The sequence below is a fragment of the Oncorhynchus mykiss genome, chromosome 8 (genome assembly GCF_057628025.1).
Source record: "Oncorhynchus mykiss isolate SJ-2025 chromosome 8, ASM5762802v1, whole genome shotgun sequence".
NCBI classification, from domain to species: domain Eukaryota; kingdom Metazoa; phylum Chordata; class Actinopteri; order Salmoniformes; family Salmonidae; genus Oncorhynchus; species Oncorhynchus mykiss.
Genome location: NC_143029.1, coordinates 55,620,859 through 55,646,993, shown reverse-complemented (window position 1 = coordinate 55,646,993; position 26,135 = coordinate 55,620,859). Strand labels below are relative to the sequence as shown.

General features: G+C 44.1%; 2 protein-coding genes across 3 annotated transcripts in view; one reads left to right on the top strand and one right to left on the bottom strand.

Annotated features, from left to right (window-relative positions):
- LOC110530121 (dipeptidyl peptidase 9) overlaps window positions 1-13,944 on the top strand; it is a 28,256-nt gene extending 14,312 nt beyond the window's left edge. For both annotated transcript variants that reach the window (XM_036985678.2, XM_036985679.2), the window contains exons 11-21: window positions 2,703-2,880; window positions 4,019-4,178; window positions 4,521-4,600; window positions 4,947-5,099; window positions 6,081-6,216; window positions 9,066-9,211; window positions 9,653-9,799; window positions 10,263-10,415; window positions 11,424-11,566; window positions 12,221-12,332; window positions 12,947-13,944. In XM_036985678.2, the coding sequence (XP_036841573.1) occupies window positions 2,703-2,880; window positions 4,019-4,178; window positions 4,521-4,600; window positions 4,947-5,099; window positions 6,081-6,216; window positions 9,066-9,211; window positions 9,653-9,799; window positions 10,263-10,415; window positions 11,424-11,566; window positions 12,221-12,332; window positions 12,947-13,039 (1,501 nt within the window). In that variant the 3' untranslated portion in view covers window positions 13,040-13,944. The remainder of the gene's footprint in view (window positions 1-2,702; window positions 2,881-4,018; window positions 4,179-4,520; window positions 4,601-4,946; window positions 5,100-6,080; window positions 6,217-9,065; window positions 9,212-9,652; window positions 9,800-10,262; window positions 10,416-11,423; window positions 11,567-12,220; window positions 12,333-12,946) is intronic.
- A 3,056-nt stretch (window positions 13,945-17,000) lies between these two features.
- LOC110530122 (angiopoietin-related protein 4) lies at window positions 17,001-25,644 on the bottom strand. Its single transcript, XM_021612951.3, has 7 exons — window positions 24,075-25,644; window positions 22,974-23,084; window positions 22,793-22,883; window positions 19,555-19,668; window positions 19,198-19,293; window positions 18,433-18,711; window positions 17,001-18,292 (listed from the first exon to the last, which is right to left on the bottom strand). Exons 1-7 carry the CDS (start codon window positions 24,585-24,587, stop codon window positions 18,108-18,110), a joined length of 1,389 nt encoding a protein of 462 aa, XP_021468626.2. The 5' UTR covers window positions 24,588-25,644; the 3' UTR covers window positions 17,001-18,107.
- Between the last annotated feature and the right edge of the window lie 491 nt (window positions 25,645-26,135).

Genomic DNA, 26,135 nt, shown 5'->3' with positions numbered 1-26,135 from the left:
GTGCGATGGCTAAGCCAGGGAAAGGTGCTTCAAAGATGTTTCGAGCTTCGTGAGGAGATTTGTCTGTTCTTGGACAGCAAAGGGAAAGACACAACACAACTCCGAGACGAAATGTTTCTGTGTGAAATGGCTTTTCTGTGTGACATTACGAGTCATCTGAATGCAATAAACTTGCAGCTGCAGGGTCGGGATCGTGTCATCTCTGATATGTACAGTACAGTGAAGGCATTTAAAACCAAACTGACTCTGTGGGAGACGCAGATGCGGAAAGAAAATTTGAGCCACTTTCCCAGCTGCCAGACCATGAAAGAGAAGCTCTCTACCAGTGCGTTCCCGAGCACACAGTTGGCTGATAAAATAGGTATGCTTGCCGCTGACTTTCGACGCCGATTTGCTGACTTTGAAGCACAAAAAAGCAGGTTGGAACTGCTCGGTAACCCATTTGCTGTTGACGTGGAAAGCTCACCACCAAACCTCCAAATGGAGTTGATTGACCTCCAATGCAATGATGCACTGAGGGCAAAATATGCGGCAGTGGGTGCTGCGGAGTTCGCCCGTTTCCTCCCCGGCACAATGCCCCAGCTGCGCATCCAGGCTGCTCAAACGTTGTCTATGTTTGGCAGCACATACCTGTGTGAACAACTGTTTTCTTTGATGAACCTGAACAAAACATCACACAGAAGTCGACTTACTGCTGAACACCTCCACTCAATTCTGAGGATTTCTTCAGCTCAGAGCCTTACCCCGAACATTGATGAACTTGTGGAAAAGATGGGACACCACCAAGTATCACCCTCAACCTCAAACAAGTGAACATTACTGTGCAATCACATATTTAGAGTTTTTACTCAGTTCAAGTTTAAAAGTTAAAATTTAATATTTGTTTTCACTGCATGTTACTTCTCCTTAAACAAAGTGTTGTTTTTGATTAATAGATTTTTGCACTTTATTTTTTTGTATTTCAATCCAATTATATTTTAAAAATATTTCAGTTGAGTGGATGATAGAAAATTGCTATTATTGTTTTTTCTTTGAAGTAAATTTAGCCCACTTTTGCTAAAATAGAAAATATAGTCTACTGATGGTGCCTTGAATACCGGTTTCTTTCATTTAATGTTCATGTTATGGGGATATTTATATAAAGGAAATTTGTCTTTTGTGTCTGTTGAAAATTAAAGATTACTGACAGAGCCATAAGAAAATATTGCTTTATTTATCTGATCATATTGTAATATATTTGTTAGGTTTTCAGTAGGTTCAATTAGGTTCACTAGACTATATGCGTCATTTAAAAATGTTTCAATGAACATTCGAACAGTCCGGCCCTCGTCTTGTAGCTGATTTTTTTATTTGGCCCTCCGTCCATTTGACTTTGACACCCCTGCCTTATAGAGTCCGTGCCCCGAAGATTTGAGGCTGTTCTGAGGGCAAAAGGGGGTGCAACTCGATAATAGGAAGGTGTTCCTCAGGTTTTTTCTCTCTCTATTATGCATGGGAAAAGATTTCCAAAATTGAAATAACTTGGATCTTATTTGCTGGTGTTTTTTTACAGTCTTTTATGTCCAACAATAAAACATTTAGTAAAAAATAAAGAAATATACATTATATTTGTACATGATGTATCATGAAAGAAATTTGGCGATTGATAAGTTGGGTATGTAAAGTAATTTCCTGTGAATATATAATTATTTTCTCTCCATCAATCAGCTGTGCTAATGGAGGTGCCTACTACTATTACTCTTATGCAGGATATGACCGCATTGTTCCAGTAGACATATAGACTATATATACAAAAGTATGTGGACACCCCTTCAAATGAGTAGATTTGGCTATTTCAGCCACACCCCTTGCTGACAGGTGTATAAAATTGAGCACACCGCCATGCAATCTCCATAGACAAGCATTGAGAGTAGAATGGCCTTAATGAAGAGCTCAGTGACTTTCAACGTGGCACCATCATAGGGTGCCACATTTCCAACAAGTCAGTTCGTCAAATTTCTGCCCTGCTAGAGCTGCCCCGGTCAACTGTAAGTGCTGTTATTGTGAAGTTGAACCGTCTAGGAGCAACAACGGCTCAGCCGCAAGTGGTAGGCCACACAAGCTCACAGAATGAGACCGCCGACTGCTGAAGCGCATAGAGCATAAAAATCATCAGTTCTCGGTTGCACCACTCACTACCGAGTTTCAAACTGGTTCTGGAAGCAACGTCAGTACAAGAACTGTTCGTCGGGAGCTTCATGAAATGGGTTTCCATGGCCGAGCAGCCGCACGCAAGCCTAAGATCACCATGCACAATGCCAAGCGTTGGCAGGAGTGGTGTAAAGCTCACCGCCATTGGACTCTGGAGCAGTGGAAACATATTCTCTGTAGTGATGAATCATGCTTCACCATCTGTCAGTCCAACGGACGAGAACTCTAGCTTCCCCAATAGTGTAAAGTTTGGTGGAGGAGGAATAATGATCTGGGGCTGATTTTCATGGTTTGGACTAGGCCCCTTAGTTCCCAGTTCCATATTTATTTTTTGTTCAGACAACTTTTTGGGGGGGCTCCCGAATGGGCGCCGTGGTCTAAGTGCTAGAGGCTAGAGTCACTACAGACCCGGGTTCGATCCCGGAGGACGCATGGCTCAAATTTGCATTTGCCTGGTGTACTGTATAGGATCCAGTCAGTGAGGTAAAGTGTCTCTCTGTCTCCCTCTTCAGTGGTTGGGCCGTGCTGCTGGACCGCAGTCAGAAGAGGCTCCAGCTGGTCCTGCTTCCCCCGGCCCTCTTCATCCCCATCACAGACGACCCGGCCCAGAGACAGGAGAGCCTGGAGGCCGTGCCCGAGGACGTCCACCCTTACATTGTCTACGAGGAGACCACCGACATCTGGATCAATGTGAGAGAGAGTTTCTGGGGATGGCACTTCTTAAGAGGCTGGGCACATCTCAGTTGTTGTTTTGAGCATGAACAGGGAAAGTAAACATTTTGTTATGATGGAACGTGAATAAGGTTTGGTAATGGAGGGGCCCCTCAATTTAACCCGTTTTGTACTATATGAGACAATTGTAGCTACCAGATTATGTGGTTAGTATTATGTGTACCATGAATCATAAGACTCTAGATTTGGTTATCCGTGCTCTTTCAAAAATAAAGGTTTGACGCTTGTTGGGAACTACTCTTGGAACATTTGCCTATTGAGTTTGATTATTGAATTGACAGTTGGCAGGTAGCCTAGTGGTTAAAAGCATTGGGCCAGTAACCGAAAGGTCGATGGTTCGAATCCCAATCAGACTTGGTGAAAAATCTGTCAGTGTGCCCTTGAGCAAAGCACTTAACTCCTAATTGCTCCTGTAAGTCGCTCTGGATAAGAGTGTCTGTTAAAATGACTTAAACGTTACATGTAAAACAGTCACTATATATTGAGGGTGTATGTTGACATATACACTGATTGTACAAAGCATTAGGAACACCCCCTTTTGCTCTCAGAACAGTCTCAATTCGTCAGGGCATGGACTCTACAAGGTGTCGAAAGCATTCCACAGGGATGCTGGCCCATGTTGACTCCAATACTTCCCACAGTTGTGTCAAGTTGGCTGGATGTCCTTTAGGTGGTGGACCATTTTTCATTAACACAGGAAACTGTTGAGCGTGAAAAACCCAGCAGCGTTGCAGTTCTTGACACACTCAAACCGGTGCGCCTGGTACCTACTACCATACCACGTTCAAAGGCACTTAAATAGTTTGTCTTGCCCATTCACCCTCTGAATGTCACACAAACACAGTTCATTTCTCAATTGTCTCAAGGCTTAAAAATCCTTCTTTAACCTGTCTCCTCCCCTTCACCTACACTGATTTGAAGTGGATTTAACAAGTGACATCAATAAGGCATCAGAGCTTTCACTTGGATTCACCTGGTCAGTTTGTGTCATGGAAAGAGCGGGTGTCTCTAATGTTTTGTACACTCGGTGTATATTTGCATGGAAGAGTTGGGCCACGACAAACGAATAACAGCCATGATTTTCTGTTGCCTCCAGGTTCATGATATTTTCTATCCGTTCGTTCAAACGTCCGAGGACGACTTCTCCTTCATATGGGTGAATGAATCCAAAACGAGCTTCAGCCATCTGTACAAAATCACGTCAACTTTGCGACCAGGCTGCTACCAATGGTCAGGAAACTACACACATACAGAGGGTGAGTCATTAGAACGAAGAACCTTTAACAACGTCAAATTGCCTTGAGTCTCAGATCGGTTTGTGCCGTCTTGCCAATGTCATTGCTGTCATCACCATGTCACAGCACAAACAGATCCAGGACTCGGGCTTAGTCCTTCCTTCCTCGGGCTAATCACCGATCTGTATGTGTCGCCGGTTTAAGTTGAATGGCGAGATCTTGAAGGCAAATAGGATGGAACCTCGAAATATCTGCGGTCGCCATCCAGGGGGGCGTCAGATTGCCGCACTGTCGGTCAAGTAATGCTAATGAAAGACGTCAAAACAGCATCTCAAATCTCGATGGTCTCTTCCTCCTCTGCAGGAGACTTTAAATGTGCAATCAAGGAGGAGGTGACTCTGACCAGTGGAGAGTGGGAGGTGTTGGCCAGGCATGGCTCCAAGGTAGTAACTTCAGTTCATTAGATTAAAGCCCTTCTTGTCGCTGTGTTTTTATAATCTGATGTGTTGAATATGTTTTTAATGGATTTGTGTGTGTGTGTATGTGTGTGCCCACGCTATTGTACAGTTATAATGTACTTTCTGACGTCAAAATAATTATTTCTCTCTCTCTCTCTCTCCTTCTCTCCTGTCGCTCTCTTCTTCTCTCTCTTTCTCTTCTCTCTCATCGCTCTCTTCGCTCATACTTTCTTCTCTCTCCTCTCTCTCTCTTCTCTTCTCTTCTCTCTCTCACTCTGTATCTCTCTCTCTCTTTCACTCTGTATCTCTCTGCCTCCCTCTGTCCCTGTAGATCTGGGTGAATGAGGCCTCTAAGCTGGTGTACTTCCAGGGCACTAGAGACACTCCCCTGGAGCACCACCTCTATGTGGTCAGCTATCAGTCCCCTGGCGACGTGGTCAGACTCACCAAGCCTGGCTTCTCCCACAGCTGCTCCATAAGTAAGGTACGGACGCGACAAAATATGATTTAGCTAACGTTAGCATTACCCTTAGCCCTTTCCCTAATAACGCAAGGTAGGGAGTATACGTTTACTGTTTTGGGACTGAGCTAACAGTAGTAGGCTAGGTCAGCATTTAGATTTTTGTAACGCTTATGGGCTGCCTGGCTTTCGGTGCTATTTGGAAACCTTTGTGTGCCTAGCCCCCCCCCTCCGGCACCCCTGTAATTACAACTCTCACCGCAAAATGCATTCTTGAAACCGAGCTACAGGTTTTGGTGGAATAGAGCCCTCTGTCGCCTGGCATTGCATTCACTAGCCATCTTGCCAAACAACACTGCTGCAGTAGGTAGTACCGTCAAAACACGGCAACAACCCTGACCTCTGACACACTGCACTTAATCATCCTCTACCCACGCTTCATCAGATCATGCCGCACAAGAACCTTAGGGAGGGACAGCTGTGATCCCTTCCCTATGAGAAGCCTGGTTACATCAGGGAGTGTTGTGAAACTGCCCATGTCATACGGTGTAACCATCTGGTCATTCTCTGTGTGTGTGTGTGTCATAGAGAGACATTGAGAGGATATTGATGGACATTGCTACGATGTAAGGGATTTGCCCTGGCTGTGAACAGATTGGGCCGAGTAGACAATGCTGTGTCGTGGGGTGTGGCCTGTTGTGTGGGCATCTGGACCCATGTTGAAATATACAGGGAGTTGGTTCTGAAGCTGCTAGTCTCAGATCAGTTGTGTGATTTGTTTCAGGTGTGCCTCTGACTTTATGAGATGAGCAGCAAAGCTGGCTTGAAATCAGGGCCCAGTGACGTTCTGTCTCCGATGTGACGATAAGAAGATTCATTCACTGCCACTCATCTCTTCTGTCTCCTTCTCTCTCTCCTTCTTATCACTGTATCTCCCCTCTTCTTCTGTCTTTCTCTCTCTCTCTCGCTCGCTCCCATCCCGCTTTCTCTCTCTTCTCTCGGCAGAACTTTGACATGTTTGTCAGCCACTACAGTAACGTAAGCACTCCCCCCTGTGTCCACGTCTACAAGCTGACCGCCTCAGAGGGAGACCCTCTCCACATGGTGCCTGAGTTCTGGGCCAGCATGATGGAAGCCCCAGGTAAGGGTGACCGGATGAGAGGGTTTAGGCCTCGTTCCAATACTGTTTAATCAACATTCTTCCTGAGTGCTGGGCCAGCATGATGGAAGCCCCAGGTAAGGGTGACCGGATGAGAGGGTTTAGGCCTCGTTCCAATAATGTTTAATCAACATCATTCCTTCCTGGGTGCTGGGCCAGCATGATGGAAGCCCCAGGTAAGGGTGACCGGATGAGAGGGTTTAGGCCTCGTTCCAATAATGTTTAATCAACATCATTCCTTCCTGGGTGCTGGGCCAGCATGATGGAAGCCCCAGGTAAGGGTGACTGGATGAGAGGGGTTAGGCCTCATTCCATTACCTCATCATGCATTTATGTTATAGTGCATTCGGGAAGGTATTCAGACCTCTTGACTTTTTCCACGTTGTTATGTTACAGCCCAATTCTAAAATGAATTAAATATTTTTTCCCATTCATCAATCTACACACTACCCTATAATGACAAAGATAAAACAGGTTTTAAAATTTGTTTGCAAATGTATAAAAAAAAACCTGGAAATATCACATTTACATAAGTATTCAGAACCTTTACTCAGTACTTTGTTGAAGCACCTTTGGCAGCGATTACAGCCTCGAGTCTTCTTGGGTATGACGCTACAAGCTTGGCACACCTGTATTTAGGGAGTTGATCTCATTCTCCTCTGCAGATCTTCCCAAGCTCTGTCAGGTTAGATGGGGAGCATTGCTGCACAGCTATTTTCAGGTCTCTCCAGAGATGTTCGATCGGGTTCAAGTCTGGGCTGGGCCACTAAAGGACTTTGAGACTTGTCCCAAAGCCGCTCCTGCATTGTCTTGGCTGTGTGCTTAGGGTCGTTGTCCTGTTAGAGGTGAACCTTCGCTCCAGTCTGAGGTCCTGAGTGCTCTGGAGCAGGTTTTCAGCAAGGATCTCTCTGTACTTTGCTTAGTTAATCTTTACCTCGATCCTGACTAGTCTCCCAGTCCCTGCCACTGAAAACATCCCCATAGCATGATGCTGCCACCACCATGCTTCACCATAGGGATGGTGCCAGGTTTTTTCCAGACGTGACGCTTGGCATTCAGGCCAAAGAGTTCAATCTTGGTTTCATCAGATCAGAGAATTTTGTTTCTCAAGAGTCCTTTAAGTGCCTTTTGGCAAACTCCAAGCGAGCTGTCATGTGCCTTTTACTGAGGAGTGGCTTCCGTCTAGCCACTCTACTATAAAGGCCTGATTGGTGGAGTGCTGCAGAGATGGTTGCCCTTCTGGAATGTTATCCAATCTCCACAGAGGAACTCTGGAGCACTGTCAGACTGACCATCGGGTTCTTGGTCACCTCTTTGACCAAGGCTCTTCTCCCCTGATTGCTCAGTTTGGCCAGCTCTAAGAAGAATCTTCAGCTCTAAGAAGAATCTTCAGCTCTAAGAATAATTTAAGAATGATGGAGACCACTGTGGGTTGCATGTTTTTGCTACCCTTCCCCAGATCTGTGCCTTGACACAATCCTGTCTCGGAGCTCTACGGACAATTCCTTTGACCTCATGGCTTGGTTTTTGCTCTGACATGCACTGTCAACCGTGGGACCTTTATATAGACAGGTGTGTGCCTTTTCCAAATCATGTCCATTCAATTGAATTTCCCACAGGTTTCTACAACTTGATTTGAGTCCACATCTCAAAGATGATCAATGGAAACAGGATGCACCTGAGCTCACTTTTGATGTCTCATAGCAAAGGGTCTAAATACTGATGTGAATAAAGTATTTCAGTTTTTATTTTCAATACATTTGCAAAAATGTCTGAACCTGTTTTCACCTTGTCATTTTGAGGTATTGTGTAGATTGATGAGGGGGAAAAAATATGGCTGTAATGTAACAAAATGTGAAAAAAGTCAAGGGCTCTGAATCAGAATGCACTGTATACTCTTCAAGAATCAATGGGTATATATCATTCCTTTTAAAAGTCCAAAAATGTATGTAGCGATTGCAGATTACCCCTTTCAAAGACTTCCTTCCTCGTTCCTTGAGGCATTCACTGATCTAACTGGATAGGGGTAAACTCTACCAAGGGATTCTGAGTTGCTCCTATCCAGTTGTGTTAGATCTGGGATTACTTCAATGAAGTGCGGAGGGATGGCGTAAAAAAAAAAAGAAGAAGAAAGTATGCTTTGAATTTAGACTGCCCTTTACTTAGTCACTTCTGATTGGCCCAACCCGTATGTATGACTCACTAATACTCCACTATTTCATTGCTTTAAAGCAACATATCTTACTACGTCATTACAACGAGGTCATGGGTGTTTCATAGTGACCTTTGCACCATAGGTAAAAACAAGCTAAATCCAGATCTTTATTAAATAATCCCATTGGTCTATTTTGGAGTAATACTTTGTGCGTAGTACATGTTGCATAATTAAGAGGAAATGTGAAGGTCGGCTGTCTTCTTTTTTTTTTTGTTCCTAAAATACAATCAATATATAAATATTTAGAGTAGAGTTGAGGCCGAGCGGTGATTATTTCAAGGCAGTGGCATCACCAGGAATCTTTCACTAGGGTAGCTAAGGGGTAGTAGCTTGGTTGCTGTGTTGGGGGGAGTGGTGATGCCATAAGGCCACAGATTTATTAAAGCTACAATCTGGGATCTGTTTGATGTTCAATTCAGTTATTTATATATATTCGTGAATTTGAGAGTGGATACATTTCCCCAGCCCCATCCCTCAGCTATATACTAAAACGAGTAGCAGGGCTGTCGTTTTGCTGCAAAACTAATCCCGGATTGCAGTTTTTAAACTAGGTGGGCAATTTTATGTCCGTCAATTATTGATGTCATCAGTACTTATTTCGCTGTGTGTATTTCAGGTTGCCCAGGAGACTACAAATCTCCGGAGATCTTTGACTTCCCAGGAAAGTCGGGCTTCCAGCTCTACGGAATGGTGTACAAGCCTCACAACCTCCAGCCTGGCAAGAAGCATCCCACAGTCCTCTTTGTCTATGGTGGCCCGCAGGTTTGTGGCTTCTCTTAGACATACCATTTTTCTTGTATGTCTGATTCCTGATAGAAATCCAGTCAGACCTGTGAGCACCGACGAGGTAGGAACTAGGAAAGGAGCCAGGGACTCAAATGGAACTGGTCCTTTATGACTTGTTTGAAACTAGCAATAATAGTGAATGCTTTCCTGTTTAACCCAGGAAATAGCCATTCCAAGCTCTGTCACCTTGCTTTTCACATACAGTAGCAAGACGTGTACAAGGCTGAAGTCCTGTGTTCACGATAGGGCTGACCCAAACCTCACTGCGCTTGCTAAGATATATTTTATTTTCGAGTGATCTTTTCCAGCATGGTTTCAGCATCTACGATGGATGCAGAATCAGGCCGGCCGTAGTGAGGCTCGGCTCTGCTAGGTTTGTCTCAGTGGTGTGAAAATGGTATCTGTGTGTATCCACAGGTCCAATTGGTGAATAACTCATTCAAGGGGATGAAATACCTGCGCCTCAACACCCTGGCCTCCCTGGGATACGCCGTGGTGGTCATCGACGGGAGGGGCTCCTGTCAGAGGGGCCTGGAGTTTGAAGGGGCTCTGAAAAACAAAATGGTAGGATTGGTTTTCGAAAACAACTATTTCCCTTCCAACCCATATCTTGCTTTTTGTTTATAAATGGTTTCAATACAAATGGTTCCGTCTTTTTGTAGTTAAGCGTTAAGGCGCCCGTGTTCAACTTTAGACATAGGAATGGCAAATTTGCACCTTGCCAACCAAGGCTGTTCCGGCTGTGCGTGTTCATTAAAGCACATGTGTGCAGCATATACCGTATGCTGGCTTCCTTTATTTATTCATATTACTTCATACTATTTATTCATTGGGCAGCGCCAGCGTGACTATTTGGAATGTGCTCTCCATATCTCTCACACAACTTTCATCCAGACTATGAATCCTTTTGTGAATTTTAGAACCATGTTCATTCTACCCAAGCCATCTGGGCATGTGGATCTATCGGTGTGACTAATGCCCTTCTCTTTCTCTCTCTCGCTCTCGCTCTCGCTCTGTGTGTTACCAGGGCCAGGTGGAGATCGAGGACCAGGTGGAGGGGCTGCAGTACGTGTCGGAGAGGTTCAACTTTGTGGACCTGAGCCGCGTGGCCATCCACGGCTGGTCCTACGGCGGCTTCCTCTCCCTCATGGGCCTCATCCAGAGGCCCAACGTCTTCAAGGTGAGACGCGCCACAGTTAAAGGCACCACTCCCGAGACAATAGAATACTAGAATCTCTAGATCTCGACTGGGCCGAGGTTCATTCCACAAAGTGTCATTACCTTCCCTCTACTATTTCCTTCTCCTTAAAATCAGAGTGGGCTGGATTGATTATGGATTGATTGAACTATAGATGGGATAGTTTTGATTTGATACCTGTTCTGGATAGATGTAGTTTCCCTGTTTGTCCTCATGGTGTCGCTGTGGGTTACACATCATTCCACACTGCAGTTCTCATCAGTAGTCTTAGCTCACGGTGCCTGTTCTTAGTGGTACTGCTCTACACATCACGGTGGCGAAGATCAACAAGAGTATATCTCTCTCACCACCACTTCAGGGGTAATAGGGGGCCTATTCAGGTTCTTGTCAATATGTACATTACTGCTTGACAGAAATCGGGCTTCGACCTGTCGTGTTGCGCTAACCACTAATGCTGGAAATTAGCGCAAACTGAAGTGTGACGTTTTGTTGTGTCAATGTCTTAATTGTGTCTTTCCCAATGGAGGCTGTGGAGGGAGAAATAGCAGGACAGGCTATTCTAAAAATAAAAAAAATCCTCTTCATCAATCTACACACTATCCTATAATGACAAAGAAAACCCTTGACTTTTTCCACATGTTGTTACGTTACAGCCCCATTCTAAAATGGATGAAATAATATTTTCCCCTTCATCAATCTACACAATACCCCATAATGACACATAAAAAAACGGGTTTTAAAATGTGTTTGCAAATGTATAAAAAGAAAAGATGCAGAAATATGACATTTACATAAGTATTCAGACCCTTTACTCTGTACTTTGTTGAAGCACCTTTTGGCAGTGATTTACAGCCTCAAGTCTTCTTGGGTGTGACGCTACAAGCTTGGCACACCTGTATCTGGGGAGTTTCTGTGCTGTCCCTAACTGCAAATAAATAAACAAGTCAAATCAATGAGAGAAAAAAATGGCAATGTTGTTGTTCCTTTCAGGTGGCCATAGCGGGTGCCCCGGTGACCGTGTGGATGGCGTACGACACGGGCTACACGGAGCGCTACATGGATACTCCTGAGAACAACCCGCAGGGCTACGAGGAGGGCTCTGTGGCTCTGCACGTGGACAAACTGCCCAGCGAGTCAGTCCATTTACTGCACTCTACAATTCAACGAATCTAAGAAATAAGAATAGCCTACATATATACTGTAGATAACACTTTTGTAGTCTGGGTATAATGGTAGGCCCTCGAGGTCAGATGTAGGTGTTGTAACATGATCACACAATTCTGTTTTACTTTCCATTTTGTTCATCATTGTTGGTTAAAAACGGGCATGGGTTTTGAGCGAAAAATGTCTCGGCTCAAATTTCAAGGACAGATGGGATGTTATTGAGTTTCACCATTGACATTTCTACAGGGGTGCAACTTTGGTTTTAGAAGTGGGGGGGGGCACACATATTTGTTTATTTTTTTATCCATTCGGATAAACACTCCAAACAGCCTCCCCGACTGCTCGGAGGCGTCCGCATGGTCCTAAAGCCCACAATTGCCTCATTGTTTAAAAAACAATCGCATTCCAATGATAAAACTGCGGGGAACAAAAATGCAATTTCAGAATGTGGGGGGGCATGTCCCCCTCGTGCCCAGTGAAAGTTGCACACCCTGTATACATCTGTATACATTTTAAAAACCCAGGATATACTTACTATTGTATAGTATACATTTAAACATGATAATTGAACCTAATTTTATGTCCATTTCCATCCCTTTGAAATCCTCTCTTTGTCCTAACAGGCCAAACCGCTTGCTGATTCTACACGGATTCCTCGACGAGAATGTGCACTTTTTCCACACCAACTTCCTGGTGTCACAAATAATCCGCGCTGGGAAGCCATATCAGCTACAGGCTAGTATTTTACTTTTTCTACAATGTATTAATGCGTTTTTCACATTTTCTAGAATCAGCGTTAATGGCAGGTTATGGATAACGTATAGACACTGGGCCATAGGCATAGCAGCTTCTGCTGGATATAATCTTAATCACTTGGGTTGACGTAATGACAGTGCGATAACACAGTGCAGCTGTCAAATTGGACAGCTTTGCTTAAAATACTGTAGGGCCTCAGTGTTGGAATGCAACAGTTGGGTAACTACTGTGCATCAACTATCTCTACGCTACCCATATTATTTTCTCCCTAACGTTGTTGCACAATTAGAGAAAATACTGCTACAGTCTCTTCCATGTGCTGTCAAAGTGGGGCCCAGAAGCATACACTGGTATGCGCCTATATAGCATGAAGCCAATGTCTTAATTTATGACTAAACTGTCACTTAAAAATGAAAGCCAGCAGACCAGAAATTTGGGCCTCTTTATTACTGTACAGCTTATTGGTATGAATGGGTTTCAGGGAATATTGGGTTTTCAGAACATTGCAGATTGTAGGTAGCTGGAGTCACATGTGCTGTACAGTATGTACTGAAGCAGGAATTAGTGGTTGATTTTCCTCTGTTGTTTTGCAGGTCTACCCCAACGAGCGACACAGTATTCGCTGCCCAGAGTCAGGAGAACACTATGAGATCATGCTGCTGCACTTTCTACAACAATACCTCTGAAAACGGGGTGAACCCCCCCCCCCCCCCCGATAACCCCTCAACCTTGGCATAGAGACCTCGCACTCTGCAGCCACACCCATCCACCCCACATTTACCGTGAACTGGAGATCTCACTCCATTATGCCTCCACCTCTCTCCCTCTCTCTTTCTCTGTTGCTAGCTCTCTCCTTCTCTCTTTCTCTGTTGCCTGCTCTCTCTCTCTCTCCCATTCTCCCTTTCTCTCGCCCCTACATTAGGGTGGGGGATATGGTTAGGTTACCTAAGGTGATCCAAGGCAGTGTTATCAAGTTTCACTGTGGAATGAAAGGAGGACAACATTATCTGGAGGCTGAGCCGCAATCACTCTCCCTTGTTTTCCTCTTCACTGGAGCCATGATTGTTTTGCCAAATGTTTTTCTTTTTCCTACATTTTATTCACTCGAGTCAGTAGTAGGAGTGGGGTTCCTCAAACAGGAAATCTAGACAGGAATCTAGACAGGCAGACAGAAAGAATATAGCTATAATACTTACTGTGAGTTTAAGCCTTGGAGGTGGTGTGTAATGGCTAGAGGAAGAGACCCTGCCTCTACTTGCATTCATTAACTATTTTAAGTGTGTATTGTTCAAATAAAATATTTGTATGGATTCTTATTATTTTATAATGAGCGTCAAACGAAGTCCCTCATTGATATAAAGTCATTTTTGCGCCCTTTCTCTAATCCCGCCTCGCATTACATTGCTCAAGGTGTCGGCTTGCCCTCTGAAGATACAATATTTGCCAAAGTACTTCTGACTTCTGATCATGCTGTTATTTTCTTTTTTTTACTGCAATAACGATGCAAGTGTGAGCAGCCGAGTCTTAAACAGCTTTTTACCACCCGAATCAAATTTATACATGACGATGAATAAATGTATAATGAAATCTCCGCCCTTTGTTGTTATTTCATTTGTCACAGATGAACATGAACAAAGATAGATGGATGGATAGATATATATATATATATATAGACACGCTTCTGTTTCAATGTGTCATATTGTACATGATAACAATGGTCAATGGTCAACTACGATGTGATAGATATCTTAAACACAGTGAAACTACGCTCCATCTCAGGGCTATTCATCTTTCCACGTGAGCAGGTATTCTCCTCTTTGACCCTCCCAGTTTGTTGCAGAGCGGGAAAGACATCTCTTCTCCCTTTGGAACAGCAAAGCACCTTTTAATCATTGAGTACTCATGCATCCACCTTCCCTTTGGGAGGGGGACAGTTGCCATGGCCGCCAGGGATCGACGCTTGTGGTTTCGTAGCTGAGCTTGCTGGGAGCGAGAGCGCTTGAACGTGATTGACGCTGCAGATGCCTTGATGTTACTGAGTAGACTGCAGTCCATGTGGACCACCGCATGAAGCTTTGGTAGCCATTTTGAGCACCTGTTTCAGAGGGTGAGACGTTCAACTGCAGCTCGAAATAGTTTATGAGTGAAGTTGAATTGTATTCTTTTTTTTTATTTTATTGCAAATGGATAGTCAATGTAACGGTTTACCCTTTGGCTACCTTTTTATTGATGACAACGACAACATATTTGATTTGTCATCCTCTATGAAAAATGCATCTCAAGAGTTCTTCTTTTCCATGTGTGCATGATCCCTACCAGACAGTGAATTTTGACCCTTGAAAGTCAGAATAATAGCCTGATTGTCACAGCAAGAAAATGACCAATTGGCTAGAGTCACATCGGCACCCAGGCAGAATGCCGTTTGCCCTCAGAACAAGATTGAGTAAGGAAAACTCCACCTGAGCTAGCATTTGATCGAGGTCAATCACGAACAGCGGGACATTGGGCATTGGATGCCCCTTCCTGTCACTCACTCTCTCTGAAGGTGTTAGAACGCGCATTAGCCGTAAAGCCTGACACCTGACCAGATTTATCAGAGGTGTGAGACATTGAAGTTGACGGAAGGAAGCCTCTGGACATAGCTTGTTTTAAGATGACTTAGCTGTTAATTCTGGGGAATACAAGAGGTCCACGTGCATGGTGCTTCTAAGACACTATGCACGGATACTGTTAACACGTGTCTCTGTCTCAACCCTAGCCTGCCTAGGGAAAGTTGTTTTCTTTCCCTCAGGTATTCCATCCAGATTTTATGAGTGGCTGCAATTTAAGGCGAATTGGTGAAATATTATGTTTCCTCACTGTGGTGGAAAAATGGGAGTTGCAAGCCAAGAGCTTCACTGCTTTTACGATGATGGAATGGCTTCAGTACTGCAGTCTTGATCAAATGCAATATTATCAAGCCCGGTAATATGCAAATAAATCATTGAAATTGAGGCAAAAAAAAAACAAAAACAACTCGGCTCTGTGTCAGCTCAATTTCAATCAATACCGCTAATTGGAGGAACCCTTACTCAGCCTCACTTTGTAAAAGCAAACATACCTTGACACAGCAGCCCGTCCCTGTTCAGCACTCTGACACGTTTGTCTCTGTAGTTTGTTTGTGGGGAATCTTCACATTGGGAACCATTTGCTAGTAGAGATGGGGGATGCAGCTGGGAGAGTTAGGGCCTGTCTCTCGGCTGTGGGGCGCAGCGCAAGGCAAGCTTAAGCACGGCCAGGACATTCCTCTATCACCTGCCTGGCAGTATGCCAAGATCTGATTAACCCTCTGTGTGTGAATGGGATGGATTAGTTAGCTAGTCTGCTTATCCATTTTCCAATCAAGTATCTCATGCTAACCTACCATCTGTGTTGGATGGAGGTTTAAGACTACGTTCACTTGACTGTTTTCGAGTTGGCTACCCTAGTCTGCGGGAGGTACCGCAGCGGGTCCACGATCTTATTTCTTTGAGAAAAATATTTTGGGGAATTTATGTGAAAAATGATCATTTTTATGAATTCCGCTAGCTACAGTAGAATACCATTGTGGATACCATGTTTGAAGGAATTTAGGGGTTGTTTTAACTAGCATTGGCACAATTGGAAGTCTAAAGGAACAGTTTAGCACGCTAGCTGTTCCTGTTCATCCGTCTAGATTTTTAACATTTATTTAACCTTTAACTAGGCAAGTCAGATAAGAACAAATTCTTATTGACGGCCTACCCCGGCCTAACCCTCCCCTAACCCGGACGACGACGGGCCAATTGTGCGGCACCCTATGGGACTCCCGATCACAGCCAGTTGTGATACAGCCTGGGATCAAACCAGGGTCTGTAGAGACGCCTCTACCACTGAGACGCAGTGACTTAGATCGCTGCACCACTCGGGAGCCCATTTAAATGGCGTCATTGCCAACATCTCGAAATCCTTTAATATGGAGGAACTTGCAGTCATTGGAGCTGATTACTGGGTTCTTTTCCTTTATAGAAAAGTCTTATGTGGGCAAATTCAGTGTCAACTTAAACAACCAGATAGAAAGCATGCAGAAAAGATATTGAACTATACATATTTAAATAATACCATCTTTGAGAACTAACAAATTAAAAGGGAGAATCGAGCATGCCCATTGATTTTGATATGTTTGAGCAGAGGCTCACAGCGTTAGAAAGGCATAAATTGCAGGAAATCAGCAACATTTTCTCTCAGCTCAGTGGAAATATGTCTAGAATTGCAGAAAATGTGCTTTACAACAGCAAAATCTCTCCCCTGCCAAGATAGTTTTCATACTTTTTATAAACTAGAAAAGTATCTTCCAAATCTTTTAATTTCAAAATGTTTTACTTCTACTTGATATTTATCATTCACCTGATGAGAAGTCAAGACATGACTTTTTATTTTTTGCTAACATATGATGGGGTCCCTGGGCAAGACAAGTTTGAAAACCCCTGGGCTACAATGTTCATTTGACTGTTTTTGGGTTAGCTACGGATGTTCATTTGAATGTTTTGGAGTTGTCTGACATATTACTTCATTCTGACCATTGGCTCACTTCTGCTTTTGTATTTACAGCTGCATCAGTGTGTTTTGATCCGAGCTCAGACAACAGTATTCGTTCTTTAAATCATTTTTATTGACTCCTATTGAAGCCAAAAATCAGTTTATTTTCTTTAAAAGAAAAACAACAATTTTACAACTGAAAAACATAAAATAGACTATATAAATTACAAACAGACAATACCAGAAATATATATAGATTCTTTAAAGCTTTTAAATAAAAGGAAAAAAAAAAAACTAAAAGTAATCGACAAAGAACACTAGAGAATGTGACAACGGGTTGCAGTGAAGTTTCATCATACAGAAAGAAACGACTCTGGTCATTTTAAATGCAGTCAATATGACTGAGGAATAAAACGTCTCCACGAGAACGCAACAGTGGAGCAGGAGCTTACTTTGATTCAAAATAAAACTGCAAGGAAAATAAATCAAAAAGTGACTTTGTACAAAAGGCTGGAATTGTGCTTTGCTCCATAGAGGAACCGGGAAATGTAGACAAAGAAACCACCATTGTTTAAAAATTCTTAACACACTTTCTGTAATTCTAGTTTACATTGATTATTTATTTACATAATGCCTTTGAATAGCTAATGCCATTACGTTCATGTGGAAAACAACTAATTGTTTCAGTCACCATTTTGGTCCATACAATCGGATTAATAAACTCCACAGTTGCCCCACTTGTACAACTGCAGTGGAGGGCAGTGTTCATGCTGACAACACCGTATGTCACTGCTCAACATCTGGGTAGAGCGCTTGCATTTAAAAACATCTGTCAGATGGGTCTCCACATGTAGAAAATGCGTTGTTTCTTGGAACACAGAACACACGTTGGCACTCGCCTCATTCTGTGCCATTCATTTCCACTAAGGCTGATTGATGCACATGCACTTCTTCACTTCTTAAAACAGACATTTCTGCATTGTTCGGTTGTGTCTGTAGCCGAGAGACTTGAAGACTTTCGAAAAACAAAGCTTTGGAAACACGGAGCCCATTCAACTATGTGTTCGTTTTGGCTTTTATGATGGCCTTGGCTCTGTTGGAAGCCTAAGTGGGCGAGGCCTGGGATGAGCAGGTCGCTAACCTAACTCGTCGGCCAACCGCCTCTAAAGGTGTTTCAGTTTAAGAAGAGAAAAGTCGGAAGACTGCTGGGTCTCTCCTCTACGACTTGTTCTCGATCGCGATGGGTGCGATCATCATGACGGTGGTCTTCAGGGGATAGTATCGGCCACGCCAGGTCTTCCAGAAAACCCCCTGCTTCCTCTGATGCCTCTGCTTGGGAGGAGGGCTCATGAAGTAGCGCCCGTTCAGGTTGGAGCGTCCGCAGTTGCTGAACCACCAGCCACCTGGGGAAAGAGCGCAAACATCTAGTTAGATTGGCATTGGTGCTACATTCCAAATTTGAGTTACTGAGAGATACATCTTGAGACTTCAAGATCAAATTCGGACAAAAAGGTACTTTGAACTTGGATAAAGAGGAGCGTACCAGAGAGGTGTTTGGCGCAGTTGGTGTCGCTCTTCTGGTCATTGTCTTGGTCGCGGGTGGAGAAGGGCAGGCCGGAGGCTTCGGTGGCCAGGGAGCTCTCCAGGTTGCCGATGGAGGTCTCCTGGATGTGGAGGGCGTAGTGGCTCTCCTCCCCGCCCAGACGGATGGGGTACTGGACCGTCTCAGAATCGTCCATCCAGTCGGAAAACTTGACCTTGAGGGTGTAGTCCGTGTCTTTGGCCACGGCGTGCATCTTCTCAAGACCAAGCCAGAACTCACCTAGTGAGAGAGAGATTAAAAAAGAAAGGGTTCAGACCTAAGCAGTGGCTGTGGCAGCGTGTGCAAAGTCTGCATACATGTGTCCAGCTATCTCAGTGTCTTCGTTAATTTAAAAGATCTGATCGTAATGAGGCCGGTAATCACTTAATGGAATTTAAAAAGGAATAGAACATGCGATTTGGTCACTTCGGGCACCTAAAGCCACCAGTGTCATTAAAGCTGCAGATTAGATGGTTGTTTGTGCCAAACCTGCCATATCAAGATCCACCTGATCCCTCGATCTTGACATCTACAATCCTGCATTAGTGTTAGTATCAATACTTGTTAATCAAACTGAACTGGGAGGTTTTCGGGTCAAGAGCGCTGCGCTGTACTGTTCTATGCTGTGGCTACAGGTGGTACTGTCTGAACCTCAGCGTGACCTCGCTAGCTAGCGCCAGTGGAATTTAGTGAGGGAGATGAGAAAAGATAAGAGGATTTATTTACCACTCAGACTGCCAAAGCCGCTCTGGTAGGCCAGCCATAGCTGGTCAAAGTCAACTGAGCCATTCTGGCGCCTCTGGATCACAGTCCAGCCACCTTCTGCAGAGAGGAACGAGGAAGAGTAGTTGGATTAGTCTTGACCATGAGCAATTTACCAAAGCCAATTGTCATACATGTAGTGATACAATGTGTTTAAAAACTACGCTACAGGGAAACCTTATACGGTGACTTGTCCCCTATAGGGGCTTCTGAGCTATCCTTTTGCCTGAAGCTAAAGATTGGTTGTTGTACTAGTTAACGATTGTTAGTTAAGCCCTGTAACTAGAACACAAGGGTATAACCCTGGCTAACGCCACTTACCGGCTGTCATTTCGCAGCAGACTTCAAAGGATTGGTAGTTTAATGGCTGAATGGTGTACACGCCGCTGGCCGTCTCACCTTTCAGGAACAGCTCATGGCAATCGGAGGCCATCTCTGAAAGAACAAAAATACAACATGGTTCACAGTTTGTCCACACCGTATCTCAAATAGTTAGTATCAGTGCACGTCGTCAATGTCCGTGTCCTAACAGTACTTTGTCCTTTCCTCTACACTGGAACAAATATAAATAAACATAAAAATACATTCTAAATGATTAATTCAACTAGAAAATAAAAACTCTGGGCACTGTTTTCTACTGAGAGACTTCACACTTGTAGGGACATTATTGGAGAACATGGTCTACCTTTCACTTAATAACTAGGTCAGATGTTCAGGAATCAGGATCCACCTGGTTTCCCTATCTGGGATCCAGTGGAGGAGCTTAAAGAGGACGGGCGCATTGTAATGGCTGAAATGGAGTTAAAGGAACAGAGTCCATTTTTTTTTATTTTAGTATGCTACTAGGCAAGTCAGTTAAGAACACATTCTTATTTACAATGACAGCCTACACATGTAGGCCGTCATTGGAATCAAACATGTGGTTTCCATACCGTTTGATACCGTTTCATTTATGCCATTTCAACCATTACAATGAGCCCCTCCTCCTATAGGTCCTCCCACCAGCCTCCACTGCTGGGATCCCTATCATTGACTTCTCCATTGTAGCTCTCTGGGTCTATGAATGCTTGCGAAAAAGAAGGGGCCTTATCGTGAAGTGTGTTAATCAATCAAGATACCCTAACACAGAAAGAGTTAATGTGTTGTGCCCTAGCCCGAACTGGGGGGGACAGCTCCTTGCTGAGTAGTAAACATGACCTTTCTCCCAGTTCCCAAGCAAACTTTCACCTCAGCTGCCTGGCAACTCGCATTCCTCTACCCCTTTCTGTCCTCCATCTCCCCCTCCCCTCCTGTTTGTCACACCTCCCTCACATGCACAGCAGCCAGTCAGTGACAGAAGTGCATGGCCACTGCATGCAAAGGGAATGCTCAGAGAGTGCTAGGAGCATGCTGTCGCTATATGGGATAGAGACAGCGTCAACAAAAGGCCTGGGGAGCCCATTGGATGTAATGTGCCTGATAAGGCATGAGTTGGTGCACAGCACAACCTTAAGTGTTTTCCAGAAAATAGTTCACGTTTATATGATGCTGACTTGAGAGATACTGCGTATGTTTATCCGCTATGATGCTCTTTGTCTGCACCAATCGCCTAAACTATGATTCAAGATTTAAATTGGGACCAATCAATTAATATCGGTTTGACTTGGTTTATATTTGTTTTCAAGTACAAACATGAGCACCGACCACGGGACCGCAACACATCCCTCTTCTGGAATGACCCTTCTAGGCGAGGCATGAGCTCTATTGGTTAGCGATGGGTAGTTTGCCTTGCGTTCAGGGGTTCTCCTCAACTTTGGCACAGTTGCATTCATCTAGGCCTGAAGAGGCGGGGGTCTATGGGGATGGAGGAGGGGAGAAGGTGGACAGCTGGCTTCTCTGACAGATCTGGGGGAACGGTTGGACATTCCTGAGGGATGGTTGATTATTTGTTTTATGGGAAGGAGTACAAAGTGGAGAGCTGGAAGGAAGGCAGTCCGTGTCATCAAAAACAACAAAGGATGTGTGTGCAAAGTTCACCAGACAAAATTAGACCACCTCCATTTTCTGTTATGACTTTTTTTCTGGCTCTGGCCCAGAGGACCTAATCTGAAGAACATAGCATACTAGACTTGGAAATTCACCCCTCCCCCCTCCCCGAGCTCTGTCAGATTTGTAATCCCTCAGTGATCGGGGTCTATTGTGACCCTGAGATAACACTGTCCGAGACTGCTGAACTCTCCCTCAATGGAAGTGCAGCCAGAGGACTTGTTTCTTTTATAACATTCCTAAAAATCCTGCTGTCAGAACTTGCTGTGAGAGGACTCATTGTGTTCGCCTGAGCGACTGCATCTCCAAGCTCCGGGTTCACTTTTCAACTACTTCATTTAGTGGCTATCAGACAGCGGGAAATATTTTGATATAACCACGAATGATGTTGCTTGGGATTGAGAGAGAGCGATACATTACTTGTTTTTAACAGGGAATATATTGAAATGGTATAACAATGGTACTTTCTTCTTCAATGAACTCTTGAGTCGGTCAATCACAGATCTGACCAACATCCATGAAGTGGCATGGTTTGCATAGGTCACATTCAGAGGGATATATAAACGTCTTCTAATTTCCTGTATAGTCATATTGATTTATTCATATCCCTTCATGCTGGATTTTTAGTGTGACCACCCCTCTGAGGACTAAACAGGAACTTGCCATGAGTTAGCCCTAATCCTTGTTCCATTGCCAGAAACCATGAGCCAACTCTATACCGCCCTGATGAAAGCCCACGTGATGAGTGGGCCGCTGTAGTACGTTTCAGATGGGAACAGCTGCCTGACGTAGGGTGTACTGTAGGTGGAGGAGCTCATGATCACCTTTACAATTACTGCACTGCAGTATTGAGTAAGACTGGGAGTAGCCTCACTTAATGTACACTTCCTGATGTGATCTTTTTCTTCATACTGTGAATACATGCTATTTTCTGTGAACCCAATGAAAAACACCCATGGGCACAGATGTCAGTTGACGACTCAAAACAAATGAACTGACATGAATTCAACGTGAAATCAACCAAATAATGTCATCGGATTTAAGTTAAAAGTTGGGTGAAAAAAATACAAAATGTCCCTATGTTGATGACTTTTTGCAAATCCAATCAGTTTTCCACATTGATTCAATGTTATCACATCACATTTTTTGTTGTTGAATTTACATGGAAAAATGTCCCTAATGTCGCGTTCAAAACAACTGGGAAATCAGACATCTCCGAATTATGTCTTCAGTGCGTTCAAGACAACTGGAACTTGTGAAAAAACAAGCTCCGACTGGGATTCATCAGATTGGGATTCCATCATCTGTGCACAATTTCTCGTGAGTTTTGGGCAGTAAAATGCGTGCATACAATAATCTGATGATTAAAGCTAATACGCCTATACTTCAAGTAATGTAGGGACAACTCCAGTTAAAGTTTTAAGCATCTTACTGTCCCTAAGCAGATGGCATGGGACGGGAGGTCAGTACTTGTCTGGGTGTCTTAAAAGTCAATTGAGTCAACGGATTCGACATGAAGCTTGGTTTTACTTGCCGATGGGTGAGTCGCGCTGCTCAATGCTACCATTGTGAACGGCCTCCTCTGGTTTCCGCCTGAATGCTGGTCTCTCTTTTGCCAGCTGAATCTGAGGAAGCAAGAAAACAAAGCTTTAAATAATTCATACAAAACAATCGCATAAATCATGATAAATGTTCAAATGGACTGTGTTCCACACCTGGTTTTGCAGGGTTCTGATGCGCACGTTCTGCTTGTCAAGTTTATCTTGCTGGAGTCGGACACTGTTGACCAGGTCATCAATACGTTTATTCTGAGCTTCCAGCATCCACTGAAAGAAAACAGAAAGGGTACCCTGTAAGTCTTTCTCCTGTGACGTAATTGTAAGTAGCCTAGGTTACTTATAACATGACTAGCCCACATTGAACTGCTAGACTATATCCAGAAAACACAACTCATATCCTTCGGAGCACATGTCCAAAATCAACGCTGGCATTTGTATTTTCCAACCGGGTGGTTTGGTTACATAACGCGGGGTTTTCCACCCCCAAAATGGCCATAACAATACATTCTTTCGAGTTCAGGTGCTATTGCAGCTGTAAAACATTTATAAAATCAAGCGTGACCTTTTCCTAAATTGGACCATGTTCCAAATATCACGGTTTAAAAATTAGGCGTGCAGTTCCTTTTTGTCTGGCAAGATTTTGCGTTCTCTCTAGACGTAGTCCAAGCTCTTCAGCACAATAGTAACACACCCACTGGCGTGCCTTCTGTACAGTCCCAGTGACTCAAGGGTTTGCTGGAGATCTTTCTTTACTGTAATCTGAATATCTTTGGGTCAATGGAAATAACGCCAGACCATATGTTCTTGTCCATCAAAGTGCATCACAAGGCCCCCTCCACTTGTTTTTCTGAAGATGGGTAGTGGTAGCGAATAGGCAATTTGTCAAACTATTATGCAGGACTGATGTATAATACTAGTAACCTACTGTATTAAGCATGACTTGATGTTAATCGATTAATCTATTTTCTGTGATGTTTTGTCATGTAGCACAGTGAATGAATAGGCCAGGCTGTTTACTGTAAAAAATTATAATTGGTAATGCCTTCATACAATTGAAATGATTGGATACAATGGCAACTGCAGAGAAGTAAGCTTACAAAAGGGGGAGACATGCAGCAAATCAGCTCAGTCTGTCTTGTCAGTAGTAACTTTCTCAGGTCGTTTGCTCTCCTTTCACATCAAATGCGCAATTTGTATTATAGCTTTTTCAGACAGAAAAACAAAGTATCCCCAAATAGTCTTAGATTCCCACCTTACCTGAATGATGCGGGCATCGCTGTAGTTGCCTGCATTCATGTCGGGCAGCCCCTCTCCCTGCAGCATGCCATCCACCTTCTCCTCCAGCTTGTTCATCCGCTCATCCACCCTCTTCCTCTCCTGCTGCATCTCCTCTGTCCTCTCCCTCAGCTCGGCCGTCAAGTTGAGCACCTGGACTTCCCTGTCCTCCAGCCCCCGGGCCCGGGCCTTCAGTGCGTCGCCCTCCGCCTGCAGCCTCTGACCCTCCTGGCCCAGGTCGGCCACGGTACCGTTGAAGGCCTTCAGCTTGGCAGTGATATCCCTCATCTGGCCCTTGGTCTTGTCCACATGCTCCTTGAGCCCCTGACCCAGCTGGAGCAGGCCGTGGGCGATCACGTTCACATCGTCCCACGCCGCATATTGCACCCTCTTCTCCTTCCCGCCAGCGGCCAAGCCTCCTCTCCTCTCGAAGGGGTTGCCGGTGGCCATCAGAATGGCCAGACACAGAGTCACAGTTACTAGTGTTGTCTTCATTGTCGCTTGCTTTCCTTTGTTTGTTTGTTCGTTCGTTGACTCGGTTTCTTTGGTTGGTTTTTATCCTCCGGTGGTTTGCAAAGTGTGCACCCTTCCCTTTCCAGTTGGTTACTAGATCTCAGGCTCCTACTTCTCTGTGAGGAGCACTTCAGTTTTATACTTTCAGAGCCCTTCAACTCCAGCCAGCTGGCTGATCTGATTGGCTGGCTGAGCAGAGGGGGGAGATCTGCTCTCTGGTTTCTCCCCCACTCTTGTCTAGAGGAGGACTGGGAGGGGAGCACATGATGTAACAATGAAGCTGGTTTCCATCAGTACCCTTAGAATACAGTAAAGAAAGAGATTTTTGGGCAAACCCTTGCACATTGCCATGCACAGCTGTATGATAAAGACAGCTTTTTGTTTAAACACATTAGGATGTATTGATGATCATAAGGATGTTAAACAGAAAGCTACTGTCTCTATAATGTTTCTATCATTCCGTACCCAGAAAGGGGTTCAGACTTGTCAGTACACTAGAAATTGACAATCAGACAGCTGTATGACAAGGGATAGATTGACGCACTTTGAACACATCATGATGTAACAAAGAATGTGGTTCACATCAAACAAGATAGGAAAGCCATACAGGCTGATTAAAAAATATATGTATACTAAACAAAAATATAAATGCAACAATTTCAGATTTGCCTGAGTTACAGTTCATATAAGGAAATCAGTGAATTGAAATACATTTATTAGGCCCAAATCTATTAATTTCACATGACTGGGCACTGGTGCAGCCATGGGTGGGCCTTGGAGGGCATCGGCCCACCCACTTGGCAGCCAGGCCCAGCTAATCACAATGAGTTTGTTCCTCACAATGAGTTTGAATCCCCCCCTCCCCCCCACACACACACCCTCAGATGACCCCGCAGGTGAAGAAGGTGAATGTGAAGGTCCTGGGCTAGCATGGTTACACGTCTTCTGTTATCAGGCCGGTTGGATGTACTGCCAAGTTCTCTAAAATGACATTGGAGGCAGCTCCAGTCAGCATGCCAATTTCAGGACATCTGTGGCACTGTGTTGTGTGACAAAATTGCACATTTTAAAGTGGTATTTTCTTGTCCCCAGCACAATGTGCACCTGCGTAGGGACCATGCTGTTTAATCAGCTTCTTGATATGCCACACATGTCAGGTAGATGGATTATTTTTGGCAAAGGAGAAATGCTCACTAACCGGGATGTAAACAAATTTGTGCACAACATTTAAGAGATGCTATTTGTGCAAATGGAACATTTCTGGGATTTTTTTTTAATTTCCGCTCATGGGACCAAAACATAACATGTTGAGTTTTTTTTTTTTTTTTTCAATGTGTATTCAGGGGAACCAATTGAGACAAACAACTTACAATATAAAACAGCAAAAAAATGAACTACAGGACACAGCAGATACCGACACACCACATCTCAACAAAACAAATAAAACACCACAATTTTAAGCAAAACCTCAGGGAATTCAACCCCTTCAGTGTTCTATACTGCCACCACGCCACCAAGGATTCAAGATTG

Coding starts and splice junctions, on each gene's coding strand:
- LOC110530122 (XM_021612951.3), bottom strand. CDS start 24,587: ATGAAGACAACACTAGTAACTGTGACTCTGTGTCTGGCCATTCTGATG. Junction 22,884..22,973: donor TCAGAACCCTGCAAAACCAG/GTGTGGAACACA, acceptor TTGCTTCCTCAG/ATTCAGCTGGCAAAAGAGAG. Junction 18,293..18,432: donor CTGCGCCAAACACCTCTCTG/GTACGCTCCTCT, acceptor CTCTTTCCCCAG/GTGGCTGGTGGTTCAGCAAC.